This window comes from Penaeus monodon, chromosome 27 (assembly GCF_015228065.2).
Source record: "Penaeus monodon isolate SGIC_2016 chromosome 27, NSTDA_Pmon_1, whole genome shotgun sequence".
Classification (NCBI taxonomy): domain Eukaryota; kingdom Metazoa; phylum Arthropoda; class Malacostraca; order Decapoda; family Penaeidae; genus Penaeus; species Penaeus monodon.
Genome location: NC_051412.1, coordinates 24,210,610 through 24,210,924, shown reverse-complemented (window position 1 = coordinate 24,210,924; position 315 = coordinate 24,210,610). Strand labels below are relative to the sequence as shown.

The window sequence follows — 315 nt, the reverse complement described above, 5'->3', positions numbered from 1 at the left end:
TAAATATACAACACTTACTGCAATAAAATTTCAAATCATAATGCAAAATGAAAAGGGACATTTACCTAAGCACACTTACCCTGTACAATAACATCGGAGTCCAGGTACACAAATTTGCCCTCCAACTCGGGGAATATCGAGAAGAGATAGATCTTGGCGAAGTGCGGCTTCCCTTTCGGCATTTCTGGTGAATGCGGCCGGATGGTGTAGTTTATTTTGTGGAGTTTCGTTTTCAGTATCCATTTCCTGAAATAAAAATAAAAAAGTAGTTAAAGGTGTTACTAATAATAATAAAAGTGATAATAAGCATGACAG

At 36.5% G+C, this 315-nt stretch overlaps 1 protein-coding gene across 1 annotated transcript in view; it reads right to left on the bottom strand.

Annotated features, from left to right (window-relative positions):
* Positions 1 to 315, bottom strand: part of LOC119590697 (glycosyltransferase 8 domain-containing protein 1-like) — a 3,807-nt gene that overhangs the window by 1,425 nt on the left and 2,067 nt on the right. Inside the window, exon 3 of the mRNA XM_037939382.1 lies at positions 80 to 246. Within this exon, the coding sequence (XP_037795310.1) occupies positions 80 to 246 (167 nt within the window). The remainder of the gene's footprint in view (positions 1 to 79; positions 247 to 315) is intronic.